The sequence below is a fragment of the Carassius auratus genome, chromosome 41 (genome assembly GCF_003368295.1).
Source record: "Carassius auratus strain Wakin chromosome 41, ASM336829v1, whole genome shotgun sequence".
Classification (NCBI taxonomy): Eukaryota; Metazoa; Chordata; class Actinopteri; order Cypriniformes; family Cyprinidae; genus Carassius; species Carassius auratus.
Genome location: NC_039283.1, coordinates 7,335,492 through 7,359,571, shown reverse-complemented (window position 1 = coordinate 7,359,571; position 24,080 = coordinate 7,335,492). Strand labels below are relative to the sequence as shown.

General features: G+C 38.0%; 2 protein-coding genes across 2 annotated transcripts; one reads left to right on the top strand and one right to left on the bottom strand.

Moving 5' to 3' along the window:
* The first annotated feature begins 859 nt into the window (after positions 1-859).
* Positions 860-14,064, top strand: LOC113059995 (valine--tRNA ligase-like). Its single transcript, XM_026228744.1, has 31 exons — positions 860-960; positions 1,569-1,913; positions 2,132-2,275; positions 2,664-2,859; positions 2,994-3,109; positions 3,223-3,298; positions 3,391-3,491; positions 4,878-5,005; positions 5,178-5,342; positions 5,468-5,549; positions 5,728-5,847; positions 6,377-6,485; positions 6,571-6,659; positions 6,739-6,829; positions 6,906-7,030; positions 7,155-7,258; positions 8,414-8,572; positions 8,655-8,745; positions 8,830-8,935; positions 9,057-9,127; positions 9,578-9,703; positions 10,382-10,486; positions 10,590-10,658; positions 10,759-10,837; positions 11,075-11,202; positions 11,320-11,475; positions 11,595-11,813; positions 12,183-12,294; positions 13,189-13,367; positions 13,598-13,747; positions 13,855-14,064. Exons 2-31 carry the CDS (start codon positions 1,569-1,571, stop codon positions 13,921-13,923), a joined length of 3,810 nt encoding a protein of 1,269 aa, XP_026084529.1. The 5' UTR covers positions 860-960; the 3' UTR covers positions 13,924-14,064.
* Positions 14,065-15,080: 1,016 nt separating this feature from the next.
* LOC113059996 (protein ABHD16A-like) lies at positions 15,081-23,593 on the bottom strand. Its single transcript, XM_026228745.1, has 20 exons — positions 23,445-23,593; positions 22,279-22,335; positions 22,081-22,147; positions 19,797-19,883; positions 19,558-19,643; positions 19,396-19,469; positions 19,170-19,277; positions 18,884-18,998; positions 18,249-18,350; positions 18,057-18,120; positions 17,911-17,960; positions 17,636-17,759; positions 17,419-17,523; positions 17,263-17,326; positions 17,117-17,173; positions 16,957-17,019; positions 16,809-16,885; positions 16,004-16,102; positions 15,803-15,849; positions 15,081-15,688 (listed from the first exon to the last, which is right to left on the bottom strand). Exons 1-20 carry the CDS (start codon positions 23,544-23,546, stop codon positions 15,605-15,607), a joined length of 1,632 nt encoding a protein of 543 aa, XP_026084530.1. The 5' UTR covers positions 23,547-23,593; the 3' UTR covers positions 15,081-15,604.
* Between the last annotated feature and the right edge of the window lie 487 nt (positions 23,594-24,080).

Below are 24,080 nucleotides of genomic sequence, written 5' to 3'. Positions count from 1 at the left end.
TTACATGAGAGATTTAAAAATATGGCTGGATCAGAACTTTCTTTGTCTTAATGAAAATAAGACTGAAATTGTTGTGTTTGTTCGCCCTGGGGATTTAAGTGCTTGTGTAGATGCACTTGGGAATTTAGGTTTATATGTTCGTGCATTTACCAAGAATCTGGGTGTATTTTTTGACAGTGCACTTAAATTTGAAAAACAGATTAGTTCTTTTGTAAAAGTCAGTTTCTTTCAACTGAGACTGTTGGCTAAAGTCAAGCCCCACCTGCCACGTAAGGAGTTTGAAAGTGTAATTCATGCTTTTATAACATCTAGACTACTGTAACTCTTTATATTTTGGTTTGGATAAATCATCTCTTCCAACGCTTACAGTTAGTCCAAAATGCAGCAGCTCGGCTTTTAACTGGGACTTAAAAGTATGAGCACATTACCCCTGTCCTAGCTTTACTACACTGGCTTCCTGTCCACTTCAGGATTGATTTCAAGATTTTATTGTTTGTTTTTAAGATTTTAAATGGGTTGGTGCCTGCGTATTTATCCGAGCTTTTACATGTTCACCTAATTTGTGGAATAGTTTACCTGTACACATAAGAACTGTTCAGACTGTTGGAATTTTTTTAAGTCATAAAAGACACCTGTATTGCTTGGCTTTTATTTCGAGCTGAGCTGAGACATTGTGATGTTTTTACTGTATTTGTGTGTGACTTTTATTTTTTTATTTTCCGGACATTGTTAAGCACTTTGGTCAACCATGGTTGTTTTTAAATGTGCTATTTGAATAAATTGAACCGAACTGAACTGAAGTAATTGTAGCTAATAGCGCCTCTATCGGAAATAAGCTGTTACACATTTCTTGCGTCAGACGCTTTGCGACTGGTTACATCACTTTACGGCAGCGCTGATGAAGCATTGGAGTCACTTCATGCTTGATTTAGGCAGACGATTCCTCACTGCTGCCTACAGGTGAGTTACTAATGACAGTCAACTTAGTATATTTAAGACTTAAACTAATACAGATACTGCCGTATGTATGCTGATCAATACAATACAGTGTGTGTATGTCGTATACGTAGTTTATTGACGTTTGCAATCATAGTTCTGTTGCAATGAACAGATCATGCTTTAAGCCGGTCAAAATACTAAAGCTATTATTGAAACATTACATTACAATAAAAATGATACTTAGTAAAAGAGTTTAAAAAGAATGATGGAGTTTAAATTTTGTGAGATATTCTACGCATGATCAGACAGTGTTATAGATAAGTACAGTTTATTTGTCATTTGCACAATTAAAGCAAGTATGACGAGGCTCAGATCACAAAATTAAATATATAAGTAAAGCAGAAACGTGATATAAAATAGTTGTAAATATTAATATCTTAAAGGTTTTGTTTATTGACAAAGAATATTATATACTTTTGCTTTCACTTCCGTGTTTATGCTCTGTTGTTAAACAGACACGTACACAAACCTTTAGGAATGAAATACAATGTATACATTATTTTAAGAGAGTTTTACAATATTAAATTTTTTTATTATGACTTGACATGGCTCTCATATCTCTCTGTCAGATGGACACTCTATACATCTCTTCCCACGCTGATGACTTCAGGAGTTTGTTGCCTTTGATCGCTGCTGAATTCTCTCCATCTCCTCCACGAATTGTTCATGAGGACCCTCCGGCTGAGGTGGCCAGGTCTCGTCCTGCACTGGTCTTAGCTGGTGCGGGGGGCACAGTGCTCACTGGTGTTAATGCTGTGAGCTGGTACCTGGCAGCAGCGGGCAAACGGACAGGCAGCGAGAAGAAACAGGAAAGTCAGGTTTGGCAATGGCTGAGCTTTTCGGAGAACGAGCTGACGCCGGTGGCCTGTGCTGTGACATTCCCTCTGCTGGGAATCATGGGGGCTGAAAAGAAGGTATGTGTTTGTCCCATATACGATCAAAACACATTATCACCTGATGCTCTGATTGTCAGTGTGCGTCATGTGTTGATTGATACCCAACAAAAAACACATTCCGAGTACATAGCAGCTTGTTCTTAGACCTTTTTATTGTAATAAATAAAAAGAGACCATGCACAATTTTTTAATTATTACTTTTGTTGTAATATCAATGGATCTTTCTTTAATACCAGCTCCAGCAGAGTTCCAGAGCAGAGCTGCTGCGTGTTCTCAAAGCTCTAGATGAGACTCTAGCGCCACGGACGTTCCTCGTAGGAGAGGCTGTGACTTTGGCAGATATGGCTGTTGCTGTGGCAGCACTCCTGCCATTCAGATATGTGAGTACACATCTGTAACCCTTTTATCCTAACAGATTGTAATATTAAAGATTAGTACACCCAAAAGATTTGCATTTAGATTCTGTCATCATTCTAAACCTACCGGATTTCTTTATGGCTTTAAATTATTCTTATGCTTTTGCAATGTTAGTACTTCAGTTTAAAATGATTTATTTCAGTTAGTTGCCAAAGGTTTTACTTGTAGGTTTTTCATGAAATATTTATATTTAGTGTATTTTAGAATTGCATGAAAAATTGCATGAATAGAAAATAGTATAAATTCAGTAGTATTAGTTTTACAATTATACAGGTTTTAAATTGATATTTATGTTGTTGTAATTGGTGTAAAAGAATAATTGATTGATTAGTATGTTTGGTTCATTTGTAGGCATTGGAGCCTGTGGACAGGAAGTCGTTGGTGAATGTGACCAGATGGTTTAATACCTGTGTGAACCAGCCACAGTTCCTGAAGGTGTTGGGTAAAATCTCCCTCTGTGAGAAAATGGTGCCTGTAACACCCAAACCTAGCCCTGCTGTCAATGCCACGGCACCTGCTGCTTCTGAAGCGGCTACACCGGCCAATGGTAAGAATGTGTGGGTTTTGAAGATTGGTAAAGTGTTTTGTGTGTATTTTACAACCATTATAGACTAGCAGTTTATAGCCTCTAGTAGTTGTCTATGTTGCCGCTGAATGTTTTTAAAAATATATTATTCTTAGGTCCTCCTAAAACGGACGCTCAGCTGAAGAAAGAGGCCAAGAAGCGAGAAAAGATGGAAAAGTTTCAGCAGAAGAAAGAGATGGAAGAGAAGAAGAAGATGCAGCCTCAGACTGAGGTCGAGTGATGATCCCATCATCTTATCATCTTATTAAAACTGACACAAACTGAGAGAGACAGACAGCTGAACTTGCCATAATGTATTGCTGCAACTTCTGTCCCCTCCAACAGAAAAAGGCCAAACCAGAGAAGAAGGAACTGGATGTGATCACCTACAACATCCCCACGCCAGCTGGAGAGAAAAAAGGTGTGCTTTTGCTTCCATTAGCAGCAATTCTATTTTTCCGATTTGTAATGCACCCGTCCAGTCATTAAAGTATCTCCCTTCATGTGTTTCAGATGTCCTGAGTCCTCTGCCGGATTCTTACAGTCCTCAGTTTGTGGAAGCGGCCTGGTACCCCTGGTGGGAGAAACAGGGCTTCTTCAAGCCTGAATATGGGGTATGACATAAAAATAATCAAAAGTATTTGGTTCATCCCTCATACACTGTAAGGTCCCATGTCATTCAAAAGGTTGGGATCAATTAGATTGATAACAGAAATTAGTATTTTTATTCTGCAAGGAAGGATTGAAATTGATCAAAAGTGACAGGAATGTGTTTATCAAAACAAAAGATATGCTGTTCTTTTGAACTTTCTGTTCATCAAGGAATACTGGAAACATGTATCACATGTATCACAAAAACAATTACCTTTTTCATCATTAATAATAATTAATAATTAATAAAAAGGAATACTCATATTACAATAATTATAACAGGATAATGTGACACTGAAGACAGGAATGAATGTAAAATATATTCAAATAGAAAACAGTTCTCTTAAATAGCAGTAATATTTCACAATATTACTGTATTTTCTATAGACCCCTTAAAAGTTTGTAAACATTGCAACGTCTCCGGGTGGGCGGGGCTTAGCTGGAGGCAAAAAGAGGTGCTGACGCCATGTTGACAAGCGTAAGCTAGAACGTTTTAGGAGGGATTTATTAAACATGGATGCAGGAGAAGGTTCGGGACTGTCAGAATATGTACAGTCACTGACTCTGACAGGTGGATAACATCACAGTAGCCTACTATTTATTTTTTTAAGCTAAGCCTGGTGTAGTTCTTCTATCTTGTTCTCATTGGAAACATTTTAAACAGGTTTTGGATATTTCCTAGACAACATATGAATTACTTTCAGGTGGTTTGGGGAATTTTGTCAAGGCTTATTGTCTAATGTAACCTACCGCTGGGCTAACTATGATTAGCAATGTGGATTATTTTAAGAGACCATTCAAAGGATGGCACACATGTTAGTTTAACATTTTAGCTAGCTAGTGCGCTGAAGGTTGGCAACTTTTCACCTATAAAATTTAAAACCTAATTTGTACTAGATAAAACCAACACACCAGTACATATGCATACATTATTTTACCTGATATGAAGTGTGCACTGCAAACACAAGCATTATTTATGATCGTCTCCGTCCAGTCTTTACGTAGTATTGCATTCAACCACAATTGTCTTCTTGATTTCTGTGAAGGAATGTCTGCCGGAAAACTTTAGTTTTGAACCAAAAGTGCCGTTCCTTCTATTATGGCAACCAAAAACACAACAAGATGACATTTTAAAATCAAAACGTCAAACTTTTAGCGCGCCTACTTTGAGTTCTTCCTTATGTTTTGCCTCCAGCTAGAGCGGTGACGTCACAGTGACATAGGCGATTAAGGGGTCTATACTTTACGAGCAAATAAACACAGCCTTAGTGAAAATAAGAGTCTTATTTTAAAAACATAAACCTGCTGAATGATAGTGTCAATTTTTGAAATTATTTTTCTGCTTCCAGAGGAAGAATGTAAGTGAGCCAAACCCTCGTGGAGTGTTCATGATGTGTATTCCTCCTCCTAATGTAACCGGATCCCTCCACCTCGGTCATGCCTTGACCAATGCTATTCAGGATTGCCTGACAAGATGGTAACGAGTAATTATAAAATAGACAGGCTAATTACTGGTAATAAAGCATAACAGTGAATTCACTTTGGATAAGCCCAATATCATAAATTACAGTTGAGGAGTGAGCTATGATCTCATCATGCCTCAAAAGTAATGGTGTGTAAAATGGGTTTGGTTTGGTGTTATGATGCAGGCACAGGATGAGAGGAGAGACCACACTGTGGAATCCCGGCTGTGATCACGCTGGTATCGCCACACAGGTGGTGGTGGAGAAGAAACTGATGAAAGAGCGAAAGATGACCAGGCATGATCTCGGAAGAGAGAACTTCATCCAGGAAGTCTGGAAGTGGAAGAACGAGTGAGTGTGAGAGGTTGAGGAGAGTTCTGGAATGGAGGTGGATCTTTCCATTAGATCATTTAAATAATCAGTTTAGCTCCAGTTATGTGAACAATTCTATTTCTCTTCCTTTCGGTGCCCAACAGAAAGGGAGATCGCATCTATCACCAGCTGAAGAAGCTGGGCTCTTCTCTGGACTGGGACAGAGCTTGTTTTACCATGGATGATGTGAGTACAATGCACATAACCCAAACATGCCTGGGTAAAGATAAAAACAACAACAACAAAAAACAACCCATGTGTTAAATGACATCCAGAAAATCATTTTTTTTTTTTAACAAGCATTAAAGTGTAACTATTTAGTGGTGGCTAGTCTGTAATAATGTGTAAAACGGTCTGCTTGCAGAAACTGTCGTTTGCGGTCCAGGAGGCGTTTATACTGATGCATGAGGAGGGTGTGATCTACAGGAGCAAGAGACTCGTCAACTGGTCCTGCACCCTCAACTCTGCCATCTCTGACATAGAAGTGCGTACAAACACTCTGATGGCTCAGTGTCACTCACTCCTGTCTATGATAAATGCCACTAACATTCAGAAGGTTGGGGGTCTGAAAGTTTTTTTTTTTTTTTTTGTCACTTATGCTCACACAATACATTAAAAACATCTTTCTGGTTAAAAAGAGTATTGTTAAATTTTGCGACAATTTAAAATAACTTTTCTATTTGAATGTATTTGAAAATGTAATGTATTCATGTGATGACAATTTACTGTCACTTTTGATCCATTTAAAGCATTCTTGCTGAATTAAAATAATAATTTCTTTCAGATCACAGACCATTGAACGGCAGTAGCAACAATGTTTTATTTTGGACAACTTTCATAAAATTGAGTTTTAAACCATCCCAACACAGTAAAAGCTTGTTTGAAAGCTGTACGTTAAAATGGTCACCATCAGTTTTTAACAACAGTTTCAGTTTATGTGGGAAAGGGACATCTTCACTAACAGTCCCCAAGACTCTTTTTACTGAGGTCACGTGATGAGTTTTATGTTCCAGGTTGATAAAAAGGAGCTGACGGGGCGAACTCTCCTTCCTGTGCCGGGTTATAATGAGAAGGTTGAGTTTGGAGTGCTGGTGTCCTTCTCTTACAAGGTTGAAGGATCAGGTGAGAGTGGAGTGTGGAGAAATGAGATAAGATCCACTGACGACGAGATATACAGACAAATTTAAAATGAAATGTTGTCCTGCAGATGAGGAGGTGGTAGTGGCCACCACTCGTATTGAGACCATGCTCGGAGACACAGCTGTCGCCGTCCACCCTAATGACTCCAGATATCAGGTGACACAATAGTTTCCTTCTCAAAACCCTTGAGTTAAATTTTTGAGTTCAATTCACTCAAAATCTCTTTTCTGTCCAGCATCTTAAAGGAAAGATGGTCGTCCACCCATTCTGTGACAAAAAGATGCCCATCGTGTTTGATGACTTTGTTGATATGAGCTTCGGAACAGGTAATAAATGAGGTTTTCTTTCAGCTTGGTGTCTTCTGGGTCCGTGTCCAGTTTACAGTGCAGTGTTGTTGTACAGGTGCTGTGAAGATCACTCCTGCTCATGATCATAATGATTATGAGGTGGGAGAGAGACACAAACTGCCCTTCATCAACATCCTAGATGAAAATGGCCTCCTCATCAATGTTCCTCCTCCATTCCTGGTAGGCACACACATATTGTGATATATTTTACCCTATTTTTACCCGGTATTTGAGTCTTGCTGCAGATATGATAATAAACTGATTGATTGTTCTTTGAATAATCTGCTTTTCTCTGGTGTTTTAGGGAATGAAGCGCTTTGAGGCGAGGAAAGCTGTGCTCCAGGCTCTGAAAGACTTGGGTCAGTTTAAGGAGGTCAAAGACAATCCTATGGTGGTGCCCGTCTGCAGGTTAGACGCTGACTCACTCTCAACTTTTTAACATTCAGCCGCTTTCAGCTAATGCTCTGGTCTGAACAGAACAGAAGTAAAAAACAATGCTGAAAGCAAAAATTATTTCCTAAACTCCCCACATACCCCTGGATGGTCATGGACCGGTGTGAAGGATACAGTACAGCCAATGGAAACATAAATGAAAATGTTCACGTGAATTGTCTTTATTTGCAATTATTCAGAATAAAACATTATATGCAAGTACCTGCTGGTGGAATATCCAAGAGATGAACAATGAAAAAAACTAATATAATTTTAACGTTTTTAAAAACCTTTAAAGGTGCATTGTTAAGGCTGTCATTCAGCAACAAATTACACCACCAGAGAACAGTAATCTTTAAATATGCCAGTTCTCTAACCACAATGTTATATACATGCTACTGTTCAAAGGTTTGGGGTCAGTAAGATTAAAAACAGCAATATAGTGAAATATTACAGTTTAAAATCATTCCTTTATATATTTTTGTATTGAAAAATTTTATTTATTCCTGTGATGACAGCTAATTTTCAGCAGCCATTACTCCAGTGCTATATATAATAAATACATTATTATCATCATCAATTTTGGAAACAGTTGCTGCTTAATATTTTTGTGGAAACTGTGATACATTTGTTTTTTGCCGGAGTCTTAGATGTATAGAAGGTTCAAAACGTTTTTTTAAATTAGATTTACTTATAAATGTCTATATTGTCACTTTTGATTAATGCATATTAATTAATACATTTTTTTAAACAGTCTTATTGACCTCAACCATTTGAACGATTGTGCGTAATTGTTTAGTTTAGCGAAATAAATACACTTAGCTTTTGTTTGTCTGCCCATCCAATCAAAATATGCTCTTTTGGTGCTAATTCATCTGTCTCCTGATAGAAGCTAACCAAATCATGCAGATGCCAACAAGGACAGGTTGTCCGACATCTTACTATAAACAAAACTACTCAAATATTCAACCCATTCTATAATTACTAACAAATTCATAAGTTGTAATTTATGATTTATGAATAATGTATTGCAGTTTATTCATAATTTCTGTAGAAATGCCTTCTATTCTTTATTTCAGCTGTTATATTAACATGTTAATGGGTGTTGAGCACGTGTATGTGTGTTTTCAGCCGTTCTAAGGACATAGTGGAGCCTCTGCTGAAGCCTCAGTGGTACGTGGACTGCAGAGAGATGGGAAAGCAGGCCGCAGATGTTGTCAGAAATGGAGAGCTCAAGATCATCCCTGACAACCACCTCAAAACCTGGTTCAACTGGATGGACAACATCAGGTGACCCATCTATCTCAGCTCAGCTGTTCTCTGCTGGAGTTTCTTGTTTTTTCTGCGTGTGGTAATGTTTTTCGGGTTTTAGGGACTGGTGCATCTCACGGCAGTTGTGGTGGGGTCACAGGATACCGGCGTACTTTGTGACTGTGAATGATCCGTCAGTCAAACCAGGCGAGGTGAGCAGACCCAAATGCTGCATGCAGTGTCTGTGTAGGTTACACACAGATGCTGTGAATTATGATGTTATTGTTTGTGTTTAGGATATGGACGGACATTATTGGGTCAGTGGCAGATCACAGGAGGAGGCCAGAGAAAAAGCTGCCAAACGCTTCAATGTTACCGTGGACAAAATTTCTCTGCGCCAGGGTACCAAGTCTTACATTTATATGCTCTCATTACAACGGAGTTAATTTATCCTCCTGTTTTGCTTATGTCAGTATTTACCCCCTGGCATCAATAAAGCATCTTTCTGTCTGTTTTGTTACAGATGAGGATGTGTTGGACACTTGGTTCTCCTCAGGGATCTTCCCCTTCTCCATCTTTGGCTGGCCCAATGAGGTCAGATATTAATACAGCACACACACACACTATGTATGTAAGACTGCAGTGGCAGTATTTAGTCTAAACTCAGTCCAAATGTGTTGGCCTAGGTCTTGTGATATTCCTTATCATATGAGACAATATTTAATATGCATCACGTTTGTCAACAATCAACTGTTTGAAATGTAAAATGACATGCAGGTTTGTGGTGGATGCTAAAAGAACAGCCCTATTTTTAATTTAATAAAATAACATGCAATTGATTTTATTATTGTTATTGTTACATATAATATTATTTTACAGTTATTTTAAATTAATCTTTTCCTTTTTTATGCAACCACTGCACTGTATATATATATTATTTTATTTTATATATATATATATTTTATTTTTTTTAAAATTATTTTGATTACATAAGCATTATATTATACCTGCACTGATGATCATTTTGCACTTTCTGTGTGTTAGTCAGAGGATCTGAGAGTCTTCTACCCAGGCACGCTGTTAGAGACGGGACATGATATCCTGTTCTTCTGGGTGGCTCGTATGGTCATGATGGGCCTCAAACTCACTGGAAAACTACCGTTCAAAGAGGTGGGTGTGTTGATGTGTGTGCAGGGTTTCTTATATTTAGTTTAGGTCATTAAAAGTTTTAAATGGTACAAAAACGTCTTTCAAGAGGTCTTATATTTGGGGATGGAAAGACAAGAATTGCGATATGGTTTAGTGTGATGGTTAAACTTCAAAATGTTAAGTTTACATTGAATATAATGAGTGTTGCACATTTCAGCAGATGGTAAGCGCCATCTGCTGACAGAAAAAGAATTAGCATTTTCAATAAACCATTTGCTGTTATAGTTCAGACCAGTGTGAAAATCAACCCATGTTTTTATGCTGCAAACATGCAGAGTTGTAAATCTGTACTGGTGGATTGACACACCTACACACATGGTATTACATTTATTTGTGCAGATCTTAAAAAGGTCTTAAAGTCTTACATTTTAGCATAAAAATCCTGCATATACCATGTGTATGTAAATTTAATTTTAATTTTACATTAAATATACCATGTGTATGTGTATTTTTTCTATATTATAATTTTTTTTATATTATATATTTTATTTTTGGAGCTCGTGGAGCTACATGATTTAAAAGTAGTGTCTAACCGACTGCTGAACTTGTTCCCAGATGTATTAAGCTGTGTCACTGCAATCAAAGCTAGACTAACTTGAGTTTGGTAACTCGAGGTGTATATCTGATGTGTTTGTTCAGGTGTACCTGCATGCAGTGGTACGGGATGCCCATGGAAGGAAAATGAGCAAGTCTCTAGGTAACGTCATCGACCCTCTGGACGTCATCACTGGCATTTCACTGGAGGTAACTGAACAACAACAGCTCTTCCATCAATACCACATGGCTACATAAGGTGTCATTGCACAAAATTAATTTGATATTTGTGCATGTGTGTGTGTGTGTGTAGGGTCTTTATGCTCAGCTAATGGACAGCAATCTAGACCCTCTGGAGATTGAGAAGGCCAAACAGGGACAGGTATAACCCGGTTTCTTGAGATTCCTTGAAATCTGTTGTTACGGTTTCTTTATCTGCTGCTATGCTTTTCTATGACATTCTGTTTGTGTCCACTCTGTAGAAATCCGACTATCCCAGTGGAATTCCAGAATGTGGGACTGATGCTCTCAGATTTGCTCTGTGCGCTTACACCAGTCAAGGTAAAAAAAAAAAAAAAAAAAAACATTATCAAAAGCATATCTACATTGACTTTTAGATACAGTAGTACACAAATATTAGTTTGCACAATGTTAGTGTAGTTAACAAATATTATGAATTTATAAGTGTACTTAGTGTAAATATACAGCATTGAATCTCCGTTTAAAATTAGTTCAATATATATAAGGTATGTGGTTACATACAAGTATTATTTTGTGCTTTTTGTTTATTTCTCCCAGGCCGAGACATTAATCTGGATGTGAACAGGATTCTGGGATATAGGCATTTCTGTAACAAGCTGTGGAATGCAGTGAAGTTCGCCATGAGGACTCTGGGAGAGGGGTTTGTGCCCTGGGAGAAAGCTCAGGTGAGAGAGAGATGGACGGGAGGAAGTGAAAGATAGATGGAGGATGTGTCAGGACGTGTTATGTTGCTAACTTCTACTCTGTGGTGTATTGTGTGTAAATGATTCTGTGTCTCTCAGCTGTGTGGCGGTGAAAGTGTGTCTGATCGCTGGATTCTGTCCCGTCTGAGCGCAGCAGTAGCCCTGTGCGATAGCGGATTTCAGGCCTACGATTTTCCGACAATCACCACTGCCATCTATAATTTCTGGCTGTACGAGCTCTGCGATGTCTATCTGGTAATGAATACATCTGATTTTTGACCTCGTCATTTGTATATTTAATGTTGTCTTTTTTTGTGCACATTTATTTGTGCACATTTTTGGGGAAGTTACTAATTTTTTTTCGGCTGATGTAGGAGAGTGTGAAGCCAGTGTTGAGCAGGACAGACTCGGAGGGACAAAAGCAGGCGGACATCTGCAGACAGACTCTCTACACCTGTTTGGAGGTGGGACTCCGTCTCTTGTCTCCCCTCATGCCTTTTGTTACTGAAGAGCTCTTCCAGCGGTTGCCAAGAAGACATGCTCAGGACAGCCCTCCCAGCATCTGTGTCACACCTTATCCAGAAACATCAGAGGTGAGCAGAGGTCAGAGGTCAAGGGTAATGGCTGGGCATCTAGTGTGGTAAAAATGTTACTCTGAATGTCACATCATGCTGTTGGCAGGAAACCTTGTGATTTACCTCAGCCAAATTACATTTCTGGTGGATTTGAGGATTCAGTTAGTAAATAACAGGATAGTGATGCGTTCACGTCGCCCACACACACTGTGTGCTTATGAAAGGGTCCAATAAAAAAAAATGTTTTAGATAACAAACGGTTTATTTATTAATCATGATATAGTCTTTGATGCCCCACTTTGAGTTCTTTTGAGAGTTCTGGATCATTTTTTCTGTCTGTTCTGTGGTGGTTTCTGGTGTAAATGGTGTGTTTCGTTTGTTTTGTAGTTCTGTTGGCACAGCGAGGACGTCGACCGTCAGATGGAGTTTGTCATGTCTGTGGTCAGAACCATCCGATCACTCAGGGCCGATTACAACCTGACCAAGACCCGCGCTGACTGTGAGACATCACACAGTACACTGCACACTCATCTCAAACTGACTAGATTCAGCTAGGGATGCACTGATTCAAGGCCTGGGTCAATATTGGTGTTTTAAGGGTGCTTTCACACCTGCCTCATCTAGTTTGGTTAAATCGCGCTAAGGTTCATTGTCTCTCTTGGTGCGGTTTGTTTGGGCGGGTGTGAATGCAGCTATCGCACTATGGTGTGCGCATAAAAAGCAGATCAAACAAGCGATTGCAAACAGACTCTGGAGCGGTTCGCTCGTGGTGAGAAGGCATGAATGACGCAGAGGAATGTAAACAGGTGACCTGCTTAAACACAGTTTGGTATGGTTTACAATGTTGCCTTGTGAACGCGAAGCGAACCAAGAAGAAAATGCATCATTGCAACAAACTTTTTCGGAACAAAGCAAACAATCTTCTGGTCTGAAAACACCCATATGGACCATTTCAAACAGAGTGGGAATCGGTCTGATGTGACCGATTCAAATGCAGTGCTGGATGGTCATAAAAATGAATGCAATATTTGTTAGTTGTTATCTGATATTTGTATTTTTTTATTAGTAAATACTGGATTTTTTTTTATATTGGACAGCATTTATTTGAGAGAATAATTTGTCTCTTTTGATCAAATGAATGCATACGTGCTAAACAAAAGTGTTAATGTGTTGCATAAACGTGTTGTAGAACAGTTGTGCAGTTCATGAGCTTCATTACAGAATTGCAAGAGGCTAAAGTTGGTGCATCCCTAATTTCAATATTACCCACATCACACACAACCTACTGAGCATGGATGGTGTTAACATATGAGAACCTCACACTCTTTGTATTGTATTTTTATTAGCAGACACGTGTGTCTTATCTCACGGTTGTTTTATCTCTCTGTATCAGGTTATCTACAGTGCATAGACTCTGATACTGCTGCTCTGGTCCAGACGTACAGTCTTCAGATCCAGACACTGTCTTACTCTCAGGCTATTTACCCAGTGGTAGGGGGTGACAGCACAATCCCACAAGGCTGTGCGGTGGCCATCGCCTCAGATAAATGCACTGTTCACCTCATGCTAAAGGTAAAAATTATTTGAGGATTCACTTGCACTAATACACCTGAAGGAGATTTATTCTGGTTGTTATAATCCCCACCACAGCTGCCAAATACATTCATAAATGTGACAAACTGGAAATGGGGAGATAACGTGCATTTAAATATGATTCTCTAAAAATAACAAACACATTCGAGTGTAATGAGCTTTCTGTGTTTATAAATATGCTGGTTTCTAAATCCTTTTCTGCAAATCAGGGTTTGATCGATTTGGAAAAGGAGGTCACTAAACTGACAGCAAAGAAAGGGGAGCTGGAGAAACAGATGGAAAAGATGAAGGAAAAGATAGCCAAGAACGACTACAAGGAGAAAGTTCCTGTTAAAGTGCAGGAGGCAGATGCGGAGAAGGTAAGTAGGATGTAGGGGAAACAATTTGTCTGAGAAAATGGTCTTAAATTAGTTTCCTGCAGTTGCTTTTCTTGAAGAAAAGTGCAACGTTTGTATTTTCTCTCCAGCTGAGGCAGAATGAAACCGAACTGCAGAAAGTGAAGGAAGCCATCGAAAACTTCAGAAAGATGATGTAACAACTCCTCTTCATCATGTTTTTTTTTTTTTTGGTTATTTATGAAATTTTCCATTCAGATTTTGTTCTCTCTGTCTAATGTATTTCAGTCCTGTCTACTGAACAATAATGTGGGGAAACTTGAATAAACATCAACCTTAGATAGAAAATTATGAATTTTGTCTTTCGTTTAATAGTATTATGAAGTCACTAAGCTTTATAAATCCGTATATATACACTTACACACATGAAACATCAGCCCCCTTTAATTAAAATAATCAAATGTTATTGCTTTACAGCCTGAAATGGATGCAGTTTTTGTTTTATCCAGCTGTATTTACTCAGTTTAACTTATAACATCCAAGTGAAAGATATAACACCAACATGTCAGAAAAAACAGATAAAAAATACCTGAATCACTGAGTTGAAAAAAAGGATCACCCCCTCGTAAAAATGACTTGTAAACTCACTCAGGTTTAGCTGAACACCTTCTCAATGGCACACAAAGCCATTTGATTTTCAACTGTGATCATCTGTGGTCATTTTGATCAGTTCAGAATGAAAAAAGCTTTCCTGGAGCATCAGTCCTTGGTAGTGCAGCTGAAGCAAACAATCAACTATGGGTGGCAAGGCACCATCAAAAGATCTCTGGGAGAAAGTTGTGGCCTGGCACGAGTCAGGAGATGGGAGACAAAAAAATTTCAAAGGATTTATTGATGCCTAAAAGCACAGTGAAGTGTAATGTTAAGACGTGGAAGGTATTTGGTAAAACACCGATCCTCCCTGAATCAGGACGGCAGTGGCAGGAATTTATGACAAAAAGTGGTAATCATGTGCATGTGACAACAATGTCAGAGGTCAAGTGTGGTCAAGGTCAAATGTGGCTTGTATTTGAGGGTTGCAAGAAAAAAGCCACTCCATAAGAAATGTTATTAGAGACGAGACATATCCCAAAAGACTAAAGGCTGTAATTAAAGCAAAAGATGATTCAACAAAATACTCACACAAGGGGGTGATCCCTTTTTTTCTAACATGTTTCACTTGGATGTTATAAGTTGACTCGAGATTCTTTTGTATACCCACTGTATGCGTTTATAAAGTTAAAATGTTTAACATAAATGTATAGAGTATATCATCAATGCTTGTTCACATTTTCAAGAACCGACTATACCATTTCAATTTAGCTATCAAATAAGACATTTTTATTGTGTCAACCACAAATAACATGATTAAAGACTTAGAAGAACCCAACAACGAAAAAAAAAAGATTATCCCCTGGTTTTATTTAATATTAATATGTAATATAACATTCAGAACATTATTTTACGACACAACTTGTTCATAATTACAGTGCTCCACACAATAGAGGATAAATACGAATACAGACTGAGAAAGAGGCAAGAGATCTTTGAGTCCCGTCACTGAGAGTCTCTCAAAAAGAAACAAACCTGAGCAGCAACACATTTCCAATCTTCATTTTCATGTTAAATACTCACTGCGACGGAGGCAGAGCACAACCAATAATTTCAAAAGCCTCTATCAATCCATGCGTCAAACATAAACGAGTAACCCTGTCACATTTAATCAAACGACTGATTCTGAACGCCCCCCTGCTGCCCCACACAACTGACTCAGATGTACCGGTATGATTCCCTTTGACCTCTGTCCTCCAGCACTGTCTTCCTGTTAGTCCCACTGGCCCGCTACAGTTTCCAGGGAGGCCTGAACTCAGAAATAGGGAGTGGAGTGCAGTGTGTCGTCTCAAAGTTTCGCATATACTTTCGTGCCTGAGAGAGAGGAAATTCCTGGTTGATTAATGAGCTATAATATGACATATACAGAGAGATAGAAAGATTATCATTTTTATTCAATGGCTACACACAGATATTTAAGTAACATACCAAGAATAGAGCAAGCTGCCTTCTGCCCTCGAGTGTCATGTCTTCACCTGAAACAAAAGACAGAAGATCAGATCACCAACAGTCAAATGTCTGTTTTGTTTCAGACAGCAACTGTAGCTAGAGTAATGGAAATCACTGCTGGACGTCCTTGTGTCTATCCCACAAAACCAATTCTGGATGTATGGTGTTTGAAGCACGTACCAACGCTCCAGGGGAACAGGGTCTCTCTGTCGGTCTGATAGGACTGCAGCACAGACAAGCACCAATCATCATCCACCTCGTAGCCCATGTACACAGATTCTGAAGAACACAGGAAAATATGACTCGCTCTGCTTAATAAAGCCAAATCACAAACAAAACCATCTAGATACCAAATTATGTCATAATAATGTGTTCATAACCATTGCTAAGGCCAATATTCTAATCCAGGGTTGTTGTTTTTTTTGTTTTGTTTTTTACTTTCTGATACCCAAATGATTATTTCTTTGCAAAAATATGAAAGGCAGCTATATTTTTTATGTACAGTATAAAGAGTATCTTGAATTATCTGGAAAATACTTTGTTTCTATTGAACAAACACTTTTCTGTTTTCTGTCCACCATACCATTAATGTTAGGCGTATAAACATGACGTATAAACACAAACAACGGCTGTCAACTGAATAAAATAATTGAGATTAATCTCATGATTTTCTTTACAAAGCAAAATGAAACCTTAATGTCATAATTTCGTACATTTTAGCGGATATTACTTGTTAATTTTTACACTTTTCTCTAGACGTTTCCACTCTTCGGAACCCAATTTGAAAACCCCTTAAATTGAATAAAAATACACTAAAACCAAGATGTTACATGTAACAGTTCTATATAGATCAAGAGAAATAATCCTTAATAAATAATAAAATAAGTAATATTTTCAACTTGCACTACTGACCAATGCCAATATCGAAAACAACAACAACAGTAATAATAAAAAATAATAATAATATTTAACTCTAAAAGCATACCTTCCTCGATCGGTGTCCCTGCTGCGAGCCACTGCCTGACTGCCCTGATAGCGTCCTCTGTCATGACTTTAGGATACCTGAGAGACACGGAGAAAGAGAGATGAAACCAATCGAATCGATGAAGCGGTTCGTGTGAATCGCGTCTGACCTGTACTGGAGTAGTCTGAGCAACAGGTCATTCCCTCTGTTAGACGTGATATCCTCTGGACCCCTGTGATAAAACATAGTACAGCCAGGTCAAGATCAACATCAATTCACGTTTGCCTCCTCGAGCACGAATGTATTTATCTGTGTCCTGGATAGCTCACGTGGTAGTGATGATTTCATCTTTAGTTCTTCTGATCAATAACACTGGTCCCTGGTACCTGAAATCAGAGCCAAAGTATTTATATAGTGCTCATGCTGTTAGCTTCATGTTTGTACTGTTAAATAAATCATGAAAAAGGTGGCTCACTTGCAGAGCTGTTCAGCGTTGTTCAGGTTCATGTACTGCCTCACTGTATGGGTGACCAAGGGTCCTGAGGAATGGAAACAAACACATTCATTCAGTCTTCGTTTGGGTCACTCACTCTTTAGAACGCAGTAGAGATGCAATGAATAAAACACTTACTCCAGCTTTCAGGCATGACCTTTAGCGCGAGTGGTAAAAGGTCATCAAATGAAGCATCTAGAACCAGAGCTCGGATCTCTGGGTATGACATCACAGCCCAACTCGCTAAAACAGAGCAGCACATTAAGAATTAAAACGAATGAATCATTTTTTTTCTGTTGCGGATCAGTGTTTTCTGATCTGTGATTGGCTGGTTCGCTGGTGTGGGACTGTTTACCTGTGAAGCCCCCTATTGACCAAGCGTACACAATAATGTCACTCAGCTGGAAGCCCAGTTTGTGCACGGCAAACTGAATGACGACGTCCATCGCATTGGCCTCGTTTTGAGGAAGTGGAACTCCCTGAATCGGCGAGAAAGAGGTACACTGAGCTTTTCATCCATTTTACATTTTAGATAAAACACATGAATACTGCTTGTGTATCTAGAGTCATTAATTGTGTGCTGTTATGCCAAGGTCGGTGTGAGGAACAGATGGTGTGATGTTGACTTACTGTACTGCCGCCAAACCCTGGGTGATTCCAGCCCAACACTGAATATCCTCCTGTAAACAGAAGAAAGGAAACAGTCTGACATACATTTAGTGCACAAATGGTAAAAAAAAAACCCAACAGACACACATTGACTCGCACACATTTACCTTCTAGTGGAGTGTTCATGCAGCCAACCTCATAGAATCCTGCGTTTCCTTCACAGCAGATCACCTGGGGTGCAAATTATATCAGCAATGGAAAGCTACAGGTAATATGCTATTTCATTGTGCTATGTTGTTTCCCCTAAGCTCTTCTGTTATGGTTTCTCTCTTGTTATGCTCTGTTTCACACATTCTTACCAGAGTTTTTCCAGCCTGGCCCCCATCTTTCCTCCGGTCCACAAACATGGTGTCAATCTCATTCCCATCACAAGCCACCAGTTTGTTCCGCTCACCATCAAACTGAACACAACCAAGACAATCAGTGAATTTCTATATACAGCATATATTGTTAAAAAAAATTCAGTCAGTATGATGCTTCATAAAATAAACTTTCATTTTTCAATATATATAACAGGGATTCAACTATTTTATATATATATATTTCAAAGTGTAATGACTGATTATAATTAAGGCAAAATGCATTAACTTTTAAATTGATTTTTGGGACAATACAAGCACGTATGTAGCCTATATATGAATATATATATATATATTTTTTTTTTCAGTTTATGGCAATAAAAAAAACAAATACTGAATAAGGAAAAAAATCATTTAACAAAGATTGCACTCATAAAAAACCCAATTTAAGCATTTTTTGTTCAATTTTAGGTTTTATTTTTTTTTTTTTTGCTAATTTATTACTTTTTTTATTCCCTGATATTTCTTGTTTTTTCTTGATCGTGGGAGTTACAAAATGTAAAATGTGAGAAGTGTTACCCTGAGAAGTGTTTTGAATGTGTTGTAGTATGGGTTTGTAGTTGTGTGTGTGTTACCTCTTCTACAAGTCTGGCCTGGCCCTGCTGTAACATGGGTCTCATGGCCTTCTGCAGCAGACCCACTGAGCCCGGATACAGCATCCTCCGGCCGAACGAGTGCACTATCAGATAACTGCACAAAACACACACACATTTATTTGAGAACCTTTGATGTTGCATGACTGCTCATGTAAAAGTGAGAGAGCTAACATCTGATCTCTTATTCAAACCTATGTATGTGTACAAATCTAACAATAAGGTAAATCACTGCAAATATGTCAATCTGTTATCACACACTTGTTACCTTAATATGTGGCATGGTAGTGTGCGAACCGAATTTAGTACACTCTCTGCTGCCCCTCTGTGTTTGGACTCCGGCCTCAACAGGGACACCCCACCTTTAGACAGCTTCCTGCAGTCGGAGGAAGTGCAAAGACATCACAGACAGATCTCAGAGTTGACTTCTAATTGCAGCAAACTCCTCTACAACTGAAAGACTGAGTCGAAAGAGAGAAACGAGCTATACTTACAGACTACTAACTTCTTTCCAGCTGAAATCTACAGGCCAGTGTTTGAAGTCAAAGTCAAAGCACGCAAGTTTTTTCTGAATGGGACAGAACCAACATCATTTTAATGGACTCATCAAAGCAAGGTTCCATGGGAATGTTCTTATAGCACTGCTACGGTCTCACCTTGTTGCTAGGCGTGTGGTTCCTCCTGGTTTCCTCCAGGATGGTGATAAACTGAAGGTACTCTGGGTTTCTCCAGCGTCCCCAACCTAACAACAGTTCAGCGGTAAAAACACAAACAAACGTGTTTGTTTAGAAAAGAGTGAATGTACTTAAAGTATGAATATTAAATACAAAAGTACGTTAATTAAACAGACAAGCATAACTAATAACTATACAACAAAAGTATGATATAGTGTCACCTCTCAGATAGGCCAGTCCTAGCAGACAGACCAGCGCTGTGCCGACATACTGACTGAAAGGAGCCAGCTTACTGCTGCAGATGTACCCTACAACATACACCAGAATTAATCATCTCAGATCGATAGCATACAGTACCTCACCACATTATTACTTTGAACAAGGTCGGTTTATTTAAGATTTTAAAATATGCCAGAAAAACATAAAAAAGAACACCAACATACCCCAACCCAACCCTTTACCCATCAGACAAAAAACAGTTATACATATTTTGGGATTGTATTGCCTATAGTATTTTTCCACGAATGACAAGAAAGGTTGCCAGATTGCATCGAATTTCTGGGTAGACCCTTGAAGGGAGTACATTATTTTTTCTAGTTTAAGATATTGAATGATCTCTTTAATCCAATGAAGGAACGCAGGGGGAAGGGGGTCTTTCCATTTAAACAGTATTCATCTTCTGGCAAGTAGCGTGCAAAAGGCAAACATTTTACAATCCTAGCTACTTATGCGCATGTGTTGTGCTGTAACACCACATATAGCAATAAAAGGAGAAAAATCTATTTCCAGAAGTTATACAAACTTGGGCATGTCCAGAACATGTAAAAGTCTTGCAGGAGCCTGCCTACATCTGTCACAAAGAAGGTCTAATTCTGGTCTGAATTTAGATAACCTAACCTTCGACCAATGGACAACACATAACCACGTCATTGACATATAGATGATGAATAGATTTATTTAAGAATTTTCTGCCAAATTGTTTCTGAAATTTGTTAATTCACATTATTAATTATTAAATACTATTCAGGCCTCAGCCTCAAGAAGAATGGCCAGATGTTATAATGCCTAAATAAAAAAAATTAATAAAAATTAAATAATACCTAAATGTCACTGTGTGTGTGTGTGTGTGTGTGTGTACTACACACAAAGCTTGCTGATATTATTTGTACATTCTATTTAAAATATATTTTTTATTATATTAATATATGTAACTAATGGTAAAAGGCTTACATTTAATGACATTTTTAACAGACATACTATAAATAACAAAATTTGTATGTTTTGTAAAAATACAACATTGGGCATTAGGGTTCAAACTTTTTACAGTGGACACTATGGTACAAATAATATATTATGAATATCGATGCTTGAGTTTCTGATTTTGATTTAAAATAATGCGTTGATCAGTTTTTGTGGTGGAAAATGTTGGAAATACTGGCTCACCTGGGGCAGCAGAAAAACATCCTTTATCTTGTCATCAGTCGTCAGTAATTAATTTAATCAGCAGATATAACCTGTTATGTAGCTTAATTATTATAACGTAACCTAATGATATCAAATACAGTTAGCAATGCCTGATTGTGATTTAATTACACAAGTGTGATGTCCAGAATGCCATTAACCACATCTTTGTAAGGCACAGACTCTTTTGTGCAAGAGAATACCAAGGACAATAAGAAAACGACATGCTCTCTAACCACAATATCCTCCATTAACGCCAGAACATCAACAAGATCACAAACTACAGTACAACTCCAATCACATAATGGATTCAGCATTAAAATACAGTATTTGAACTGCATTGTATGAGCCTCATTCAGTACTTAATATTACAATTGCACAACATCTTTGATTCAGCTATTCGAATGCTCAAACTAAACAAGATCATACCTTGATCATGATGTCAAAGAGCTGATTGAGTTAAAACTACAGTTTAAACTACAGCACAATGTATACACAAGCTGAACATCAGTGCTCCTCAGGTCTGAAACCTCTTATATGAACCAGACTAAAAATACATGGAGCACTGCTGTGAGAACATTAGCCTGTGACTCACTTGAGATGATGATTACACCTGCTGAACATAACATTGAGACTGAACCAATCAATGCCTGCTCATCTAATAACAAGATCTGCATGCAGAGTTGCAATTTACATAGTAACAAAATGGAAAGATGAACGGAAATAAAAGTGTACTGGTGCATGTGCATGTGGGCTAATGCATCATTTGTTAATGTAATGTTATAATATCTCTTCATCATACTTTACAGTTTAATGTGAACAGGTCTGGCAAGGGATGTTTGTGATGTTTTCCCCCCGTCTCCATTTTGATTGTATTCTTTGTACAGGTAAAATATATGAAAATATAATATTGCAAATCAATCTTAAAAAACTTTGTGTTTAAATAAATGCTTTTCATAACTGGGTGTTTTGGATAATATAATTGTAATTTTAGCACACACAGAAATAGTTTGGGGGTTATATGATGCTGTATTTGTGTTGTACCTTTCCTGTAGAGATAGCAGAGGAGCAGTGGAGAACTGTAGTAGGACAGAGACCACAGCACTGAGGCCTGAAGGACAACACATGACAGTAATTCAACTTCACATTACGAAACTTTTGTTGTTGTTGTTGTTGTTTTTTACAGTGTTGATTTGGTAACTGCAGGAAAATGTGCAATGAAACATGACTATGATGCCATACCCATCCGAGGATGCTATCTGTGTGCCGCTCCAAGCCTCTGGGCTGATAATTCCAGCCCTGCATAAGATAAAGACATGGCAGCTATGAGTTTGACGTATCTTTTTATACAGTCTATGATCTAAACTAATGTGAAATATTGTTACAATAAATCTGTGGTCACTTGGCAATAAATACAGACCAAAAAATAGGTTTGACAGATACAATGTACCAATATTCTTACATATCTACTCTTCAACAGTTCACTGTAGCAATTTGCTTGTTTGAATAAATTATTTTTTTCACATAAAGGCAATTAATTCACCAAGAAAGCATTTTAAGAGTCACATAAACATGAAAATAAAGAGTTTCTATCCCAAAACAACTAGCAATAGTAATTATTATTGATGCTGTTATTCTTCTTATTATAAACAATATTCAAAATCCATGTTGCATTTTTACTGTCGAAGTCTAATGATTGTGCTATTTATTTTGCCACAAATTTGCAACAGTGAAATAGTAATTAATTAGAACTAAATGTAATCAAACTGAATAAAATGTACATAAAAGAGAGAAATTTTGAAATAGTTATTATATAAATAAGTTTACATTTTCAAGGGATAAACTACAATATAAATGAATGATTTTACAGTAGTTAAAACAAGTAAATTCATGTGTGAGACTAACGTTACTGTTTCTCTGTGAAGGCCGAGGGTAAGAGAAAGATTACCATATTAACCTTACTCATTCAGTTATTATTGCAACAGCCTATGATTCATGACAGTTACAAACGTCTGATGTCTAACCCAAACAGAAACAGAATAAAACCGCAATGCTTCAACGCATGGGTGCGCTAACAGTGTTGTTATGGTGCTCTCATGACAGATGGACTGCTCTAGAGATCAGCTGAGCTCACTTCAGCTAGCACACAGCTCCCTGTCAGTGGATGTGTCTCACAACAGTCAGAGCTGCCTATCTAGACTGTGTTTTAGGGCATCATTTGATGTCATTTCGAACGTTCAGATGAAATCAATCGCACATGATGGTCAAATGCTGTCTAGATAGGCAGCTCACTTGGATTTGAGACTTCGCCAATAACACAATAATGCACTTCCGCACACTCTCACGAGACTGATCTCGGCAGTGTTTTAAGGCTATGGCTCTGTCTAAAGGGGAGGAAAGAGTCGTACCCTGCGGGCCGTTCTGCCGTCGGTACGTGTCTGGTCCGGTGAGCGGTGGATCCGCGTTAGATTGGGCCCGAAAAGGCACCGGAGCCACATCCAGCCGGCCATTCTCACCTCGGTCAGGAACTACGGCGACCTTCGAGGATCACAGCAGGTACTACAGCAGCGAACGCGAAAGAGAAAACTGCTTCACAGCCTGTGGCTTCGGATGTTCAATGTATTTTTCTTTTCAATTAAAGTGTTTTATAAAGGAATATAACAGACACAATTAATCAAATAGATACATAAATGTAACATAAGAAAATAAATATGTGATACAATTTTCAATACATAAATAAAATGCGATCATAAATAAGGCTCAAAACTGTATTTATTTACACATCTCTCTAATTGCATTTTTTTATTTGCCGAATCTTGTCCTTATATGTTTATTTTACGATATGTTTATTTACTTCATTTTGACATTAAATAAACATTATAAACAAATATTTTATAATACATAAATGTTTAAAATGTAAGCTATATAAAATGTTGCATTGCATTGAATACATGAAATGTGATCATAAGTTTTATTTATTTGCACACGTCATATTTTTTATTTATTTTTAATTGTCAATCAGTCGATTGATCCGATTATCTACT

Bases quoted from the DNA above. Each gene is read 5' to 3' on its own strand.
- LOC113059995 (XM_026228744.1), top strand. From the start codon at position 1,569: ATGGACACTCTATACATCTCTTCCCACGCTGATGACTTCAGGAGTTTG. The intron at 2,276-2,663 runs GTGAGTACACAT...GTTCATTTGTAG, and splicing joins CACTCCTGCCATTCAGATAT to GCATTGGAGCCTGTGGACAG. The intron at 5,550-5,727 runs GTGAGTACAATG...GTCTGCTTGCAG, and splicing joins CTTGTTTTACCATGGATGAT to AAACTGTCGTTTGCGGTCCA.
- LOC113059996 (XM_026228745.1), bottom strand. From the start codon at position 23,546: ATGGCCGGCTGGATGTGGCTCCGGTGCCTTTTCGGGCCCAATCTAACG. The intron at 17,524-17,635 runs GTAAACAGTCCC...GCTCTGTTTTAG, and splicing joins GTCAATAGGGGGCTTCACAG to CGAGTTGGGCTGTGATGTCA. The intron at 16,886-16,956 runs GTCAGACGCGAT...CGTGTCTCTCAG, and splicing joins CTCAGACTACTCCAGTACAG to GTATCCTAAAGTCATGACAG.